The 15,934-nt window shown below is 41.3% G+C and overlaps 1 protein-coding gene across 2 annotated transcripts in view; it reads left to right on the top strand.

Annotated features, from left to right (window-relative positions):
- The window catches only part of COL14A1 (collagen type XIV alpha 1 chain), a 175,969-nt gene that overhangs the window by 98,649 nt on the left and 61,386 nt on the right, over positions 1-15,934 (top strand). For both annotated transcript variants that reach the window (XM_050940487.1, XM_050940490.1), the window contains exons 29-34: positions 2,601-2,765; positions 5,147-5,185; positions 5,389-5,527; positions 7,650-7,792; positions 11,104-11,213; positions 12,732-12,890. In XM_050940487.1, coding sequence (XP_050796444.1) covers positions 2,601-2,765; positions 5,147-5,185; positions 5,389-5,527; positions 7,650-7,792; positions 11,104-11,213; positions 12,732-12,890 — 755 coding nt within the window. The remainder of the gene's footprint in view (positions 1-2,600; positions 2,766-5,146; positions 5,186-5,388; positions 5,528-7,649; positions 7,793-11,103; positions 11,214-12,731; positions 12,891-15,934) is intronic.

Genomic DNA, 15,934 nt, shown 5'->3' on the forward strand with positions numbered 1-15,934 from the left:
AACTCATCTAGATATTTGCCTACTTTTACAACAGGCTACATAAAAAGCACTAGTGAAGTCAGTACAAACTAAAATTTCATACAGACAATGACTTGTTCATACTGCTCTATATACTATGCACTGAAATGTAAGTACAATATTTATATTCCAGTTGATTTATTTTATAATTATATGGTGAAAATGAGAAAGTAATTTGTCAGTAATAGTGTGCTGTGACATTTTTGTATTTTGATGTCTGATTTTGTAAGCAAGTTATTTAAGTGAGGTGACACTTGGAGTACGCAAGATAAATCAGATTCCTGAAAGGGGTCCAGTAGTCTGGAAACCTTGAGAGCCACTGCTCTAGAGACACAGTGTGGCCTGTTGGATAGGACACTGGAATGGGAGTCAGGAGACCTGAGCTCTGTTACTAGCTCGACTGTATGATCTTGGGTAAATCACTTAATCTCTCTATGCCTTTGTTCCCCCTTGTCTGTGTTGTTTGCATCTGAGGAAGTGGGTATTCACCCACGAAAGCTCATGCTCCAAAACGTCTGTTAGTCTATAAGGTGCCACAGGATTCTTTGCTGCTTTTACAGATCCAGACTAACACGGCTACCCTCTGATATTTGTTTAGATTGTAAACTGGTTGGAGCACGAACTGTTTCTAACTATGTGTATAGACTATGTCTGGCACAAAGGAGCCCTGATATTGGTTTGGGCCTGTAGGTGCTACTGTAATACAAATAACAAGAATTTTTACAGTGAAAGTCTGGTGTACCTGTGAAAGGAACGAGTTTCAGAGGTTGGAATTCTCTACTAGGAAAGTCCTTCTACTGGCCAGGGAAAACTATAGGCAACTCTGTGCCTCATCCAATGCTTACTGAAGTCAGTGGAAAGACTCCCATTAATTAGAGTAGGCTTTGGGTCAGGCCATCTAAGAACTGTATATCGATTGCCAGTATTCAGAACAATACAGAAGGTTGTTTTCATTGTCATAATGTGGAAAGGAAAGTGTCAAGAAATAATTTTGGTGCATAATTACAGCTTGCTCCTCCTCAAACTTACAAAACCAGATTCACCTCGCATTTACATCATAAGGATCAGGAAGATCTGTCCCATGAGCAGAAACTGTGAGAAGGCTTAGCCTGTGGGGTTTAATTGCTGATTAATCTGAAATGAAAATAAACCAGTGTATTCACTCTTAAAAGGATGAGACCTCTGCAGTAGGGCTGTCAAGTGATTAAATAATGAATCGCAATTACTCGCATGATTAAAAAAATTAATTGCGATTAATCATGCTGTCAAACAATAATAGAATACCATTTGTTTAAATATTTGTGGATGTTTTCTACATGTTCAAATATATTGATTTCAATTACAACACAAAATACAAAGTGTACAGTGCTCACTTTATATTTTTTATTAGAAATATTTGCACTGTAAAAAACAAAAGAAATAATATTTTTCAATTCACCTAATATAAGTATTGTTGTGCAATCTCTTTATCATGAAAGTTGAAATTACAGATGTAGAATTATGTACAAAAAAACCCTGCATTCAAAAATAAAACATTGTAAAATTGTAGAGCCTGCAAGTCCACTCAGTCCTCCTACTTTTTGTTTGTTTGAGTGATTGGCAGAACAAGTTTGTTTATATTTGCAGAAGATAATGCTGCCTTCTTCCTGTTTACAATGGCACTTGAAAATGAGAACAGGCACTGTTGTAGCCGGCGTTGCAGATATTTACATGCCAGATGAGCTAAAGATTCATATGTCCCTTGATGTTTCAACCACCATTCCAGAGGACATGTGTCCATGCTGGTGACATGTTCTGCTAGATAGCGATCCAAAGCAGTACAGGTCGACACATGTTCATTTTCATTATCTCAGTCAGATGCCACCAGCAGAAGGCTGATTTTCTTTTTTGGTGGTTCAGGTTCTGTAGTTTCTACATCTGAGTGTTGCTCTTTTCAGACTTGTGAAAGCATGCGCCACACCTTGTGTCTCAGATTTTGGAAGGCACTTCAGATTCTTAAACCTTGAGTCGAGTGCTGTAGCTATCTTTAGAAATTTCGTATTGGTATCTTCTTTGCATTTTGTCAAATTTGCAGTGAAAGGGTTCTTAAAACGAACAACATGTGCTGGGTCATCATCCGAGACTGCTATAACATTAAATATATGGTAGAATGTGTGTAAAACAGAACAGGAGACATACAATTCTCCACTAAGGAGTTCAGTCGCAAATTTAATTAACACATTATTTTTTTAATGAGCGTCATCAGCATGGAAGCATGTCCTCTGGAATGATAGCTGAAGCATCAAGAGGCATATGAATGTTTAGAGCATCTGGCATGTAAATATGCGACGCTGGCTACCACAGTGCCATGCAAACATCTGTTCTCACTTTCAGGTGACATTGTAATTGAGAAGTGGTCAGCATTATCTCCCGTAAATGCAAACAAACTGGTTTCACTTGGATAGTGGCTGAACAAAAAGTAGGACTGATTTTTTCTACTTTTACATTTAGTTAGGAAAGGAGCCAAAGGAAATGGTATGTTTGTATTTGATTTCTGCTATTCAAATGAACAAATGACAAGAATATTTCCTTTTCTTTTATAGGTTTCAGCATTTTTGCTATTGGTGTGGCGGATGCAGATTATTCAGAATTAGTTAACATTGGCAGCAAGCCTAGTGAAAGACATGTCTTCTTTGTGGATGATTTTGATGCTTTTAAGAAGATTGAAGATGAGCTGATCACTTTTGTCTGTGAAACTGCATCAGCAAGTTAGCTATTTTGATTTGTATTTGTGCCTATATAGCATTCAATACTTGCTAAATAAGGAGTTTATTTTATATAATTAACTTTTCCATTCCAAAAATTCTATTTCTATTCTATTGAAAAATACAGTGAGTTTTCTAATATCTCTACAGATATCTTTGCTACAATATTATTGTCGTATAAGACTAATGGGGTTCTGGTTGCAGTTATTTAGGGACCTCTGTTATACTGGTGTAAACCCAGAGTAATTCCATTGACCACAAAGAAGTTGCTCTGAATTTACAACAGGATAAATCAGAGCAGAATTTTGGTCTACAATTTTTAACTGACTTTTTATTTTCTATAGACCCTTAACCTATTCTGTGATTAGTGTTGAATAAACATTCCTTATTTAAACAACATCTGTAAAATGCATTCCCCAGGGCCAAATTCTAGTATGTATATAGCACACAAACTGGAAAAGTTATAGCCCAAAGGGAAAGGGTGGAACAGGACTTTCCTGCTATAATTCTGGCACCCCTCCAAAGACATGGAGATTTCATTCTTCTAGACCCTCTATGACTAAAGGAAAGGAGGGACTTTCTGGGCCAGGGCCTAGTGGTCAGAGGGCATGATCCACGTTTCATACACACACACCCTCATTATGTTCCATTATATACATGCTTGGAAAATGGCCTGTATGTAGTTGACATGAATACAGAGCTGCAATCTGTCAGAACTGAATACACAAGAATGTTGCTTTCTTTGTATTCCTATGCACCCTTTTTTAACTCTTACAATCTACTTCTTGATGGTTGCAGTTTCAACATTATGCATCATTAGTAGGGCCCTACCAATTTCATGGCCATGAAAAATGCATCATGGACCTTGAAATAAGCCCTTCCCAGTGAAATCTAATGTCCCCTTGTTCCTAGGAGCACCCCAGCAAAGGAGGTCCTAGCTCAGGCTGGGCTGGGGGGGACAGGAGTTATTTGTCCCCTGCATTGCTGCTCTGGGGGGGTATGTGGAGACCAGATCCACCTCCAGGGGCCTTCCCCTGCTGCAGGATGCTTTGGAACTGGGCAGCAGTCCCAGAGGTTCCTGCAGCTGAAGGAGACTTGTGGGTTTGATCTTCCCTGTGCTGCTGAAGTGCCCTAGCAATGGGGGCTCCTAGCTCTGGCTGGGGAGGGACAGGATTTGTCCATTCCTTGCACAGCTGCTCTGGGTGGAGGTAGGGATCAGACCCACCTCCACCTCTGGGAACCTCCTGCGGCTGCAGGAAGCTCTGTGGTTGCTGCCTTCAGAGTCCAGGTCTGAAGGCAGCACAGAAGTGAGGGTGGCAATCCCATGGCCTCCCAACAGGTTTGTTACTCCGCCCCGCCACCAATCTCCTTTGGGTCAGGACCCCCACAACTGCAACCATGAAATTTCAGATATAAACATCTGAAAATGTGAAATTTACCAATTTTCAAATTCTATGGCTGTGAAGTTGACCATAGTAGACCATGAATTTGGTAGGGCCCTAATCATTAGATCGGGACTTTGCAAGCTCTGCAATATTATTTATTGGTCATTCAGGCCTACATTTTCAATGTGCCCTTTAATTTGAGGTGCTAGCCTGGAACACCTAGTGTTGGAACACACAGGCTCTGGGCTCTAGGCTGTCATGCCTAGTGGCTGGAGCAGTGGTTGACTCCAAACACAGAGTCAGGACCAGAAAGAGGGCAACGCTGAAACCAGGGTCTGGGGCCAGGCTATGGGTCAGAGTCGGGGAAAGATTCCATAGACAAGCCAAATCGGGATTGTAATCTGAGTTTGGACGCAGACCAAAGGTCGAAGCTGAGTTGGAGTCAGTCCAAAGGTCTGGGGTTAAGAGGCAGGTGCAGGGCTGGAGCAGGTCAGAAGCAGGGCAGGAGCACATTCAAATTAAGGCACAGATGAGGCTGGAACAAGGCTTGGACAAGGAACAGGGCCAGGACTGAGGGCAGTCTGGAAACCTAGAGAGTCATAACACCATGAGACAGCAGGAGGGTTCCTAGCCAAGTGGTGCTCTTGCACAAACTTACTTGTGGTTCTGACAGTAAAAGTGAAACATCTGTGCCCTGGGGTCATCTGTCTTGGGCCCTGCTGCAGGGATATGCTGCTGCAGTATGCCTGAGAGTTGAGTCATTGCAGGCTCTGCTGGAGTAGGATGAGTCCTAGCTGAGTCAGCAGCCTGGTCTAGCTGTGGGTTTGCCTCACAGATGCCCAGAACTAGATATGTAGACCTCACTGATTACTGATTCGCCAACAGACCTTCTCTGGGAGAGATTAGTTTAATTTTCTCTTTATAGGAAGAAATAAAACAGATATATTTTGAAGTATGTACTGCTTTTCTGAGTTTAAATATATTTTTAATTTTTTCCAGCCTGCCCAGTGGTTTATAAGGATGGCAACAGTTTAGCAGGTACAGTATTGTGATCATAGATTCTGCATTTATCAAATCATTTTCATTTACTGAGATGCTCACCTGTAGGTAATAAATTACTTACTTTCCTTTATAATAACAGCGGTTAACCACATGGTGATATGAAGATCCTTTATGTAGCTCAGTTTGTCCCTTAACATAATACATTTTATTTTATTTTATTTTATTTTATTGCTTTCCAGGATTTAAAATGATGGAAATGTTTGGTTTGGTTGAAAAGGAGTTTTCAACAGTGGAAGGAGTATCTATGGAGCCTGGTACTTTTAATACTTATCCATGTTACAGACTGCATAAAGATGCCTTGGTTTCCCAGCCTACCAAGTAAGTATCGATATATAAATGGTGCTAATGCCCAGTGTAAAACCCACTCATTTTAGACTGAGCATTTCCATGGCAGAAGAACGTGGAGACCAACCTGCTCTTCCCTTACCTCTCTGGCTGCCTCAGCAGCACAGCCTTCCTGACTCTTCACTGTGTTTTCAACCCTTTGCACGGTACTGAGATTGTCTTGCTCTGTGTTGTTAAGGATTCCTTACAGGTGTGGCTCAGAGATACCTTCCCCACCCCCCTCAGTTCCTCTGATCTCACTGTGACTTTGAATATTATGGATCTCTCTCCATTCTCTGAGCACTGCATGCAAAAACCTGATATCTCCACTGCAATCCCTATTGGTTTCAGTTCTACCTCTCCTTGTCCGATTTTGAATGCTGTAAGATTCTGTTTTTGACCCTATCTAGTTCTCCATATATTTTTCTTTCTGGGGTACCATATTGTTAACTTCATCCTAGGTCATCACTTTTATTCTGTCCTTCCACTCAGTGTCTGAACATTGTATTTCTCATTTACCACCCTGTCTTGACTCTATCATCTACCACAAATGCTGTAACTTCTTACACTGAATACTTTGAAGACCAAAGATGTCCTCCTGACAAAATGGTCCTTTGTCTCTTATCTCTGACGTTTACCATCACTCTTCTGAACTCAGATTTAAATTTGCTTTCCAAGCCAGAAATCTTTGAGAGACTCTTGGCCCCCAATGTTTTATATTCTTCATCTCCCATATATGTAAATCTGCCTTCAGCACCTCTGGCATATTGCCAGAATTCATCCTTATCTTGTCCTGGTCTCTCGTGAAATCTGTATTCATGTCAACCTTCATCACTTCGGCTGGGGTTTGAGTGCTGAATACACAATAGAAAACATATTGCTGGTAAGGGCTTCAGAGAGTGGATTTAAGAGCAGGACTTTGTCTAAGAATTGTGCACACACATACGCAGAGAGAATGTACTAATACATCCCATATGTGAGTTTTATAGATTATAATGATTATTGAATGCAATTTTTATGCTGTTTTCTTCCAAAAATAAGCACAGTATCCAAAAGCACACAATTTCCAAAGTAGCACTGGGACCAGTGGGAAGTTAGACTTATCAGTAACCTTTCCCCACCACATAATGTAGTTTAATGCATCTATACATGTTTTACAAACCAGCTAATAATGCATATTTCCAATTTAGAGCCAGTTAGTGCATTAATCTTAGACCTCTCATTTTTCTTTTGTCCCTGCTCAAGATTTGTCAGAGCTTAAATAAAAGTTTAGCATGTAGAATAACAAACCCAAGCTTTAGGAAATGAAATAAAATAACAAACATCTCTTCTATTATGAACGTCCCTGCTCTTCTGAAAAAATTCTGAGAGGCTTTCAAAAGAGCTGAGTGAATAACTGATTTTTTGGTTTGATGGCCAAACAGAAAGAGCCAAAAGAAAATTCATTGTGGGTTAACCAAAACTGATTTTAGTTTTTTTTTTTTTACAATTAAACTAAACACAAAGAATAATAATTTTGCATTAAACCTCAAATGATTTTTTTTTTTTTTTACATTTTTGGACGAGGTTTACCCTTTTTAGTTTTTTTTTTAATCTAGCTACATTTAGAAATTATATGTCATTTCAGAATAAGACATCAAAACATTTCCTTTCAAAAATGCCCATTATAATGGGTCTTCCAATTCATTTATGTTTTCATCACATACTAAATTTAAGAGTATCAAAAATCTCACAAATGGATGCATTTTAAAAATGTAGCTTTTAATATAATTCATGGCTTGATCATAAACCCCTTCAATCCCACTGAACTCAGGATTCAGCCCTCAGGTTCTAAAATGAAACTCTTTTTTAGTTGCAGTTTTTAATTAAAATAACACAGTAGAACAGAGATTATCACTTCAAAAATGTAAAGCACCATCAAGTTTATAATTAAAATATTTGGAAAAATCCCAAGGTTACCATTGTTCTAACTTATATCATGGTGGAGTAGATTCTACTAAGTGAAATGATGCCTGTCTCATATGGCTGCATGTTCTTGATTTCAAAAGACAAGTCCAAAGTAATAAAGAATGCTCTTAAATTAGCTTCAGTTCACAGAATATTCTCTTTGTTACAGATACTTGCACCCTGAGGGGCTGCCTTCAGACTACACCATTACTTTTCTCTTCCGTATACTCCCTGACACACCCCAGGAGCCATTTGCTCTGTGGGAGATTTTAAATGAAAAATATGAGCCACTTGTTGGAGTTATTTTGGACAGTAGGTATTTTATCTTATGGCATGGTTTTTTGTCCCCTTGGGATGTGTGATTAAAAATAATGCTGAACGTAGACATTGATGATGGTTTAAGTAATGAACGTATTAATAAAATAATTATCAACATATTGAAGCTGTGGGCCTTCACTGGATTTTCTATTAATAGAATCCTATATTAATCTCAGCTGGAGTCAGTTGGTCAGATTTGGATTTTAGTTACTGGTGAAAATCTGGAGTAACTGTGGATTTACACACGTGAAACTCAAATGTGAATCCTCCCCATTTACTTTGAAAACTCACATTGATTTCAGCTGGCATTGGATCAGGGATGTACATAATAGAATGACTTTTTGATTTATACCAGTGAGATCAGAATATTTCTCAAGGCAATGTTCCCTAGTATAGAGCACTGGACTGGGACTCAGAAAACCATAATTGTATTCTGGCTCTGCCACTGGCCTTCTGGGTGACCTTGGGAAAGAGACTTCACTTGTCTGTGTCTCAGGTTCCCCATCTGTAAAACTGGGATAATGATGTAAAGTGCTTAGAGATCTACTGATGAAAAGAGCTAGGCATTATTATTATTTAATTATTTATATTTCTTCCATCACCAGAGTATAGGCACACATCCCAAATATTTGAAAATGGAAATATCAGTAACATTCTTTCTTAGAAAAAATAATGCCCAAGTTTTTAAAGCTATTTAGACATCGCTGGGCTCAGCATTGCAATGCTTAACTGATTTAGGAGCGTGTCTGATTTTCAAAGGGATTTAGGCCCTTAAGCTCTAAATGACTTTTAAGAATCAGACTTAGGCTCCTAAACCAGTTATGCATTGCAACGCTGAGCACTGCAGTGCCTAACCACCTTTAAGAATTTGGGCTTAGGTGACTTTCCCAAGATTTCATAGGAAAACTGCAGTGGAACAGGGAATTGAAGCCAGGTCTCTTAGGGCAGTGGTTTTCAAACTGCAGGTCATGATCCAGGTCGCGGAATGTAAGGCACTGGGTCGTGGCGGCTCTGGTCAGAGCCACTGACTGGGCTGTTAAAAGTCCTGTAAGCAGTGCTCCCCAGCTATGGCAGGCTAGTCCGTACCTGTTCTGACACCGTGCTGTGCCCCGGAAGTGACCAGCAGCAGGTCCGGCTCCTAAGTGAGGGGCCCATGGGGCTCCGCATGCTGCCCTTGCCCTGAGCACTGGCTCCACACTCCCATTGGCTGGTTCCCAGCCAATGGGAGCGGGGGGGGGGCAGTGCCTGCTGGTGGGAGCTGCATGGAGCCGCTTGCGCACCTCTGCCTAGGAGCTGGACCTGCTGCTGGCTGCTTCTGGGGAGTAGCATGGTCCGCTGTGCCATGACAGGCAGGAAACCCCAGAGCCTGCACCCCCAGCCCAGAGCCCTGAGCCTCTCCTGTATCCAAACACCCTGCCCCAGCCCTGAGTCCCCCCAAACCCAGAGCCCCCTCCTGCACCCCAAAACTATCATTCCCAGCCCCACCCCAGAGCCTGCACACACAGCCCAGAGCCCCTCCCACATCCTGAACCCCTCATTCCTGGCCCCATCCTGCAGCCCTCACCCCAACCCTCTGCCCCAGCCTTGAGCCCCTCCCACACCCCAAACCTCTCATCCCCAGCTCCGTTGGGTCACAGGCATGAACAATTTTCTTCAACTGGCTCACCAGAAAAAAAAGTTTGAAAACCACTGTCTTAGGGTATGTCTGTACTGCAGTTAGACACCCATGGCTGCTCTGTGCCAGCTGACTCGAGCTCACAGGGCTCAGGCTAAGGGCTGTTTAATTACAGTGTAGATGTTTGGGCTTGGGCTGCAACCCAAGCTCTGGGACCCTCCCACCTCTCAGGGTCCTACACCCCAGGCTCTAGCCTGAGCCTGAATATCTACAGCTCAGTTAAACAGGCCCTTAGCCCTAGCCCCACAAGCCTAAGTCACATGGCACGGGCCAGCCGTGGGTGTCTAATTGCAGTGTAGACATACCTTAAGGGATTAACCAATATGTTGCCGAGTGCCACAATTGACAGTCAGATACAGCATGAATGTATAAAAGTTAGAAACTATGTATGATGATCATGAAAGACACTGTAGCTTTCCTCATTGTGTGTGCTAATCTCATATCCATGATTAAGATTGTAGTCAAGAAGTAACTCAACTCTTGCTATAAACTCTATAGACTCTATAAATTCCATAGACTCTCTCTATAAACCCAACTCTAGCTATAAACACAAAACAAAAATGCTTTTATGACTTCATAGAAACACCTGGTGCCTTGAAGTAGCGGCTAGCAGAATGTGGTAAGCTTTTAGTGCTTTTTGAAAATCAATTCAAAACATCTTCTATAATAGACTAGGCTGAAATCAGTGAGGATGCTGAATATCATCTGGTCACAGAGCTCTGCTTGCACCTTTCATCTGGGTTACATCTATGGGACAGTTGAAATGGGGTTTTCAAAGGACCCTAACAGAATTTCAGTGGGAGTTGACTGGAGAAACTTTGACAGAAGTCTATTTCATCATAATATGCAATTCTATCAAAATCAAAACTCTTGGCAAAACTAGGTCAGTTTTACCTGAATTTTGTTGTGGAAGAAAAGCAAGAAGAAAAGTTCTAACAATGTCAAAACATACTGTTTTGACTTTTTCAGAGTGAAACATTTGATTTTTCATTTTGAAACAATATTTCTAATTTTTTGCATTATGTTATATTATACTATGATTTAAAAAAATTTTATTATATTAAAGTTGAACCAAAATATTTTGATCAACCTGAGAATTTTTTTTTTTTACATTTCTTTTATGGGGAATTTCAAAATTTTCAGTTTATGTTGCAATTTGGAACAAAGCCAGATTTCAAAACAAAATTCTCATCCTCAGCACAGCTCTACACCTAAGTCTTTTTTATGTTCTATTGAAAATCCAAGTATTGGAGAAGACTTATCCCAGGGGTATAATTCTGTAGCTGCTTCCAATGAAGGATTCCAACTGACTGCAGTGGCTCCATTATCAGTGTAGCTGCAAATATGCTGTATCAGAGGTACTATACATTGTAGTGATAAAGCATTGATTTAGAAAGTACTAATACACAGCTTTTCCTTCCCTTAAACAGAATAAATAGCTGCATGATTTTCAGTTTGGGGAACATAAAATACAAATGATAACTCTGTAGACTGTAAGTTCTTTAGGGCAGGGACTGTCTTGAAAGTTTTGTCATCTGTTACTAAGAACATTGTTTGCTCTTACAAATAATGATGCATCTGTTTTTCCCTCTCATATTGAGATTTTCTTTCTCTCTGTCTCATTGTACAGATGATGGTAAAACTCTGATTTTCTTTAATTATGACTACAAAGGAGATTTTCAAACTGTTACTTTTGAAGGCTCTGAAATAAAGAAAATATTCTATGGAAGTTTCCATAAGGTTAGTTATACTAACAGAAAGATAAATTTTAAACATGCAGAACAGAGATTTTGGAGTTTCCTTTTTCACATTTTGAGGTTTTCTTGTATACATTTCCCTTTTGTCAATGATTTCTTGTATTTTACAGCTTACAGGTAATCTACCAAACACTGTTAAGAGAACAATTTGGCAATAATAGGTTCATATATGTAATGGATTTGTTTTATTGGTGTTGCTGGTAATATCAACCATGGTCTCATCTTCATTATATCTATTCACTTCTGTTTCTACCTATGTTTTAGAATTGGTCAAATTCTATGTTTTAGAATTGGTTGAAAAGTGATTTAGACAATAAATGGCTTTTCATTTGCAAACTGGAATGTTTCACTGAAGAAGAAAAAATACAGTTATTTAAATTTTCTTCAAAAAATAATTGGCCGTTTTTGACCAAATCTATATATCTATAGTAGAGATGCACAGTGGTGATCCTTTCATAGTCATTAAAGATCTCATGGCACTGCCACAAGGATAGCGGTAGTAGCCTTGGTGTTCTGGCTAAGTTCTAATAGTTACCATTTTCCTAAAAGTCTGTAAATAAAGACACCCCTAACACATTAAGATGGGGTTGTACTGCACATAGGAATAAATAAATCCCTTTAATTATTCACTTTTATTCCTGGGGCTCAAATCTTTCATTAGGAAAAAAGCACTGTATATCTCGGCTGATTCTCCTGGCCTAGTGATGTTTGAAAGGCACAAGGGATCCAGTTCATGGGTGCCTTGCAATCGTTTTGTGCCAGCGAGGCCTGAGCAAAATGGCCACAAAGTTGTTTTGTGGCTACTACCTCTCCCTCCCAGATGATACTCACAGCACAGTCTTCCTAACTGCTCTGCCAGCTCTGCGCACCAGTTCCCACAAAAAAGCTCCTGGCACAGATGGTGCCTCAAGGTGGGCTGTGTGTGTGTATAAGGTGCAGGATGGGTTGTGACTGGAGAAATCCTGTGTGCTGGGTATTGCCCAGCTGTCTCAAGGCCCATTAATGTTGGACATCAGGGTGAAAGTTAGCGCAGCTCTCAGGGCAGTGCGGGGAGGTTTGTGCTGTTACTCCCTGGGCTTTCCTGTTCTGTGAATCAATAGGGGATTTTGATCTTTGAATGTAAAACTTTCACACTGATTTTATTTGACAATTTTGTCCGAATTATTTAGTAAATTTTACTTTTTTTGGTAGAGTCCATTTGTCTTTTGTAAGCCTCTGCAAAACATTTTGGGTGAAAAACAGTCCTATGCGACAGGCTCACAAAAGGCCATCACACCACTAAGTAGCACAAAAATCAAGGGCTCAGTGGGACTTAGATGGCAAATAGTCCTTATATGGGCCCTTTGCACAGGGGTGAGGAGATATTCCATCGGCAGAAAAAGAGGCTTAATTCCACTAGCTAATATAATATCAACTCATTTTAAAAATGCTCACTGTGTCTGGTAATCCAAATTCCTTGGTCTCCTCTATGTGTATTTGAATATCTTTACTTTTTGCCTAGTTGCATGTTGTTATCAGCAAGACTACAGCCAAAATTATTATTGACTGCAAGCAAGTGAGCGAGAAGACAATTAATGCAGCAGGGAATATTACTTCTGATGGGATAGAAGTGCTAGGAAGAATGGTCAGATCCCGAGGACAAAGGGACAACTCTGCACCAGTAAGTGAAACAAAGGCAATGTTTAAACCATAAGAGAATTCTTAAGGTTGAGCATGCAATATCCACAAATTTGTTTTTAGCAGAAACAGGATGAGCTCAGCTATGACAGAGTTACATTATAGAAATTCTGTGAAAACCTGTTACAGACTTCAATCTAGGCAAAACCATTTTGATTAATGAGCTCCACAACTAGATTTTTTGCTCACACACATATTTAGAAGTGAATCCCCCTGTGCAAAGTACTGTACAGAAAGAGATGGTTGATGCCCCAAATAACCCTCATTACACAAGTTAACAATATGCATAGCTTGTGGCAGGGCCGGCTTTAGGCCTATTCCACCAATTCCCCCCGAATCGGGCCCCGCGCCCAGTGAGAATCCCTTCCCTGGCTAGAGGTGCCTTTTTCATGTTTACTTACCTGGCTGTGCTTCGGGTCTTCGGCAGCACTTCTGCAGCAGGTCCTTCCGTGCCGCTGAAGACCTGGAGCAAGTGAAGGACCCACCGCTGAAGTGCCGCTGAAGACTCAGAGCTGGAGTACAAGCCTCATGTGTTTTTTTACATGTGGTTTTCTTTTTTTTTTTTTAAGTCATCCCTGCCGATGCCCCATTGAAACTGTTCAAATTGGGCCCCACACTGCCTAAAGTCGTCCCTGGCTTGTGGGTCCTAAATCACTTAAACATGATTATCAGTGATCATTCTGAACTTCCCTGTGTGTATAATTCCCTGCGGTCCTTTAACATTTGTCTGGCCTTAGGCTTGCTTCCCAATGATTTTACATAAATTCTTTGGTTTTACACAGACTGTCTCCATGGGTGCCTCTCCTGGCATTCCTAACACTTTTAAAAATAGTAAATATTCAAATATTTAAAAATATAAATGATCTTCCAGAGTCTGAAGAAGAAGTAGATTAGGGCCTTCCCTCCACTCACTTCCCCCTTCCCTTGTGGTGCCTGCCCCCACACAGAGCTGAGCAGCTACCAGAGCCCTGAGCAATCTCCCATTGTCTCTGCTGCTGTCCAGGGGGAAGGGATGGGTCCCTGCTGATGTCAGGTGCAAGAGGACAGGCATTCCTTTACTCCATTAGGAAGGTTCTCATCCCAATTTAAATTGAGCAGATGTTTACATATATTTTTAATCTTCTTTTCTCCATTGCAAATTATTTTTTTTAAATGACCTGGGGAAGGAGACTGTAGAGGGATTTGGCCGGGGCTTGTCCCTCTCCAGCATGGTGGGGAACCACACTCCTCACTACTTTCAGTTGTGACGGGGAATTAGCTTGGCTGTGGGAGTCTCTCACCGTGGCAGCAGTAGAGGCAAAACAAAGCAGTTATTGACACCTGGTCGGCGGGCAGTAGTGAGTCATGGGCTCAGGTCCTCAGATGGGCTGAGCAAACAGTTATATTCAGCGAGTCTGGACTTTTGACTCCAAAGGGCCTGGGAGAGGGGGAGACTGCCACCCACAAGTTGTGGGGGCGGGACACAGGCCCACCCACTCCACTGCGTCCCAGCCTGGGGCCCTAGCAGCAGCAGAAGACGTGCTGCTGCATCAGTGGGGATCCTGGCCGCAACACACTGACATTGGCACTAGCAGTGCTGCAGCCAGACTAGGGTCGGCTGCCCCTGGGCTACTTCCTAACTCCCCCTCTAGAGGTACCTGGGTCCGGATGGTGTCCTCTAAGGGGTCAAGCACCAGGGGTTCCTCAGGATAACTGGTGAGGGGTAGGCTTGGCAGCTCATCTTGGTAACTTGCAAGGGCCAGGCTTCACAGCTCCTCCAGGCTCTGGTCAGCGTCCAGCATCGGCCAATCTGGCCAGTCTCCGGATCGGCCGCCGATTACTGGGGTCTGTCAACTGGGAGCTAGGCCACAGGCGTCTGGCATCTCTGGCGGCTGTTCTTCTAGAGAGGTCTGGGGTTGGGCTTTTATACTTCCTGTCCTGTGCCGTGACCTGTGGGGGGCGGGGGCAGGATTCACTAGCTCCACCCACTTTGGTGTCCAAAGAGGCTCATCCCTCTCTGGGGCGGCGGGGAACAGCAGCACCTCGCTACAGAACCATTTTTTAAATAATTGATTTATATCTAAGATTTATCTTTATCTGTCCAAATCTTCTAAAATGGACATTCCCTTTGGGTGAGGTTTTGGCCCTGTTGAATCAATATGAGTTTACTATTGGCTTCAGTGATGCCAGGATTTCATCATGTCTTCTATAGTTGCATTTCATTGTTGGAGGGGACAATTTGTGGGACATGGAAGTATATCAACTTATCAGCTGTTTAGTCAACTCAGCGCATTCTCTTTGAACTGTCTTGACCTTGAACCCGACCTTGACCTTGGTTTCAATGGGACTGAGGTTCATATTTAAAATGTATCACTTCTGATTGTATTTAAAAACTCAGTCCAGTAAAAAATATATTTACTCAAAGAATAGATTTCTTTGGGGAAAAAGAGAGTCTTTAGGTCTCAGGCTTATGGATGATGATGGCTGAATATCCTGCCTCTAAAGACCATTAAACAGAATAACCTTTGTGGCCACATTCCAGTAGTAACAGACAAAGGCAAACTCAGAAAATTTTGGAATTAAAGAGGTCTTTGTAAAGGGAAAGGGAAGGAAATGGTGACTTTTGTTGGAATCTGGAAATCTATAAAAGAAAAGTCATTCAACAAGCTACCCACTCACTGAAAAATTTTGCTGTGTTCATATGGAAAACATGGCAACTTACATAAGACTGTAATCATGCAGCTCAAGACATAATTCCTTTTCTTATTAATATTGTCCCTAATGTGTGTGTTCATATGTATATATATGCCTCTGTAGACAACTGCAAGAAAATGTCCAATCACCAGTCTTTAAAGGTCCAGGTCTGACCCTCTTATTCATGATGAGTAGCAGTTATCTAAGCAGTCCCATTAAGAGAGGAAGGTTGGCTTTGTGGTTAAAGGCACTGGACTGGGGACTCAGAAAACTCTGAGTTTGGGCAAGTCACTTCGATCTAGATCAAAGGTATTTAAATACCTCAGTCCCATTTCAGTTTAAATTAGTGATAGT

The sequence above is a fragment of the Gopherus flavomarginatus genome, chromosome 2, assembly GCF_025201925.1.
Source record: "Gopherus flavomarginatus isolate rGopFla2 chromosome 2, rGopFla2.mat.asm, whole genome shotgun sequence".
Lineage (NCBI taxonomy): Eukaryota > Metazoa > Chordata > Testudines > Testudinidae > Gopherus > Gopherus flavomarginatus.